Source organism: Castanea sativa, chromosome 3, assembly GCF_040712315.1.
Source record: "Castanea sativa cultivar Marrone di Chiusa Pesio chromosome 3, ASM4071231v1".
NCBI lineage: Eukaryota > Viridiplantae > Streptophyta > Magnoliopsida > Fagales > Fagaceae > Castanea > Castanea sativa.
This window is the reverse complement of record NC_134015.1, coordinates 38,748,630-38,750,973: the sequence shown is the minus strand read 5'-3', so window position 1 is coordinate 38,750,973 and position 2,344 is coordinate 38,748,630. Positions and strand designations below refer to the sequence as shown.

At 37.6% G+C, this 2,344-nt stretch overlaps 1 protein-coding gene across 1 annotated transcript; it reads right to left on the bottom strand.

Annotated features, from left to right (window-relative positions):
* Positions 1-459: 459 nt before the first annotated feature.
* Positions 460-1,901, bottom strand: LOC142627599 (uncharacterized). The gene is made up of 2 exons (XM_075801475.1): positions 1,628-1,901; positions 460-1,354 (listed from the first exon to the last, which is right to left on the bottom strand). The coding sequence occupies exons 1-2, from the start codon at positions 1,788-1,790 to the stop codon at positions 606-608; spliced, it is 912 nt and encodes a 303-aa protein (XP_075657590.1). The 5' UTR covers positions 1,791-1,901; the 3' UTR covers positions 460-605.
* Positions 1,902-2,344: the final 443 nt, after the last annotated feature.

Below are 2,344 nucleotides of genomic sequence, written 5' to 3'. Positions count from 1 at the left end.
TACCAGTCACAATGTGTTACATGGCGAATTGTAGCATAAAGTTGTGCCAAATTATGTGTTCATAGTATTGCTCATTGCTAGACTGCTTGATAGTAGAAGGTCGTCTTCTTGTATGGAAGGCCTTCTAGGTAAGAATGTCTTCTTATATGGAAGACCTTCATGGTCATCTACCTCAATGGAAGGCTTTCCAAATTTTTCATGTACCAACCGTTTTACTTTGTTTCTTGAAAAGAGTGACTGTTATTAGCTCAATCATTGTGGTTTCTTTTGTAAGCATTAGATATCTTGTATAAACCTAATCCTTGTTAAATTGTGAAGGTTCTCTACATTTAGATTCATAATTTCTTCCTGTTTGTATTTTTGCTGGGGTGAGGGAATCACAAATTTAATAGAGAATTTGTACATATATGTGGGTACTTAAGTGCATAAATAAATGCACTAATGATTTGGAAAAATTCATTTTTCTATAGTTACAATCTAATTAGGAAAATTATATTGTAGTTTCTATATGCATGTCTTCCAACATTAACATACAAGCTTTTGTAACCTTTGAGCATTAAACATATTTTTGGAACAATTGAAGAAAAAATAAAACAAAGCAATTACTACGGATTTTGATTTTGAGGGTTGTTAGAAGGGGATGGAGGGATATATGGTATCCAAGTTTTTGGGTCTCCAAGATTAAATGTTGGTGGTGGAGGAGGAGAAACTGAAGGGAAATTAGGTATCCAAGTTCTTGGGTCCCTTATATTAAATGCAGGTGGAGGAGGTGGGGAAAAAAGAGAGGGAGTTTGAGGAAATGGAGGGAGTCTTGGGAATGGGAAGGGCAAAGATGGAAAAGGTGGTAGTGGAGGAAAGGGTAGCGATGAAAAAGGTGGTAGAGGAGGAAAGGGTAATGGAGGGAGTGGTGGCAATGGAGGGAACGGAAATTGAGGCAAAGGAGGCAGAGGGAATCCATATGGAGGGAAGTAAGGAAGAAAGCACTTTGAGGCATTCAAAGATCTTGAAAATTCCTGCTGATTTCCACATAGAGTAGCATTCTTCTCCAATGGCCTATAACTTAGTGCATTCAGGTTGTATATACAGAGATTGTCTTGCTTAGACTTGACTGTAATCACATTTGACGTTGCCTTCAAAACTGGCACGTTGCAGGCTGCAGATGAGCTCCTTATTAGGCTTACTTGGCACAATGTTGTTACTGCTAATCCTTCTACACAGTTAACCCCATCAACAGTAGGTATTTCCAGGTTATATACACCATGCTTATTTGTTGTTCTGTTGACTGAGAATGTGATCTGTTCTGTGGTTTTGGGTGAGTTCGCTTTGAATTTGCATTGTATTTGAACATCCGCACCTGATCAGTAAAACACCACGCTTAATAACTTGGAAGAAGTGGTTTTATTTTCGTTGGGACATTTTCATGAAAAATAGTATTTTTAATGGAAAAGTCAAAATTTTGACAGTGAATTTTTACTCATTGATTGAGTTTTAATTGAGAATTACAATTAACCATGTTAAATTAGTCTCTGGGATTAATTTCTATCATGTTTATAAGAACAACAATTTTCAAGACTGTTTTGTAGATTGAATGAAACTACAGACTAGATATGGATTAGGGGTTAATTACCTGGCAAGAAGTAGCTGTGTCTTGAGAAAGTGTTGCTGGAACAGATATCACAATAAACAACACCCACTACAGTAATCCGAGAGATGAGATTTGTTGGTTGAGCTATTAGAGAAAGTGGATGAATGAAGAGAGATGCAAGAACAAGGAGAATTATTGGATCCATGAGGGCAAGTGTTAGAGAAGTGAGGGAACCTTTTAGGAGGGCATCAATAGTTATAGCTAGCACTCCATGAATGGCATGTGAAGCATTATTATAAAGCTGAGGAACTATATTCTCTCTGCATATTATGAGCCCGTGAGTAGTTGGTGTTAGGACCAACTGTAATCATAGAGTTAAATTGCTTTGTCTATTCACTACAAACAAAGACATGTGAAGAGCCCCTTTGGCAGATTGCGCAAGGAGACACAGTGGAAATTGGTATAGCCCTATAGCAGATTGACAAGTAGTGGGGTTTTGATTTGGACGCTTTTGTGATTCCCATGTAGAAGAACAGAATTACGGAAAGTCCAAGGCTTGAAGGGCCATGATGCAGTGAAATATGGAAAGGTTTTGATGTTTTGTGGGAAAGCTTGCTAGGTTTCTGACTCATTTCTGTTCTATACTCTGTTTGTGGTAACGTGTTCAAAAATTTATCAAAACTAAATGATTCGCCAATGCAATTATTTACCATGCACCACAACCCTGACCACTATATTTGTTTGGTGCAAAAGGGAAAC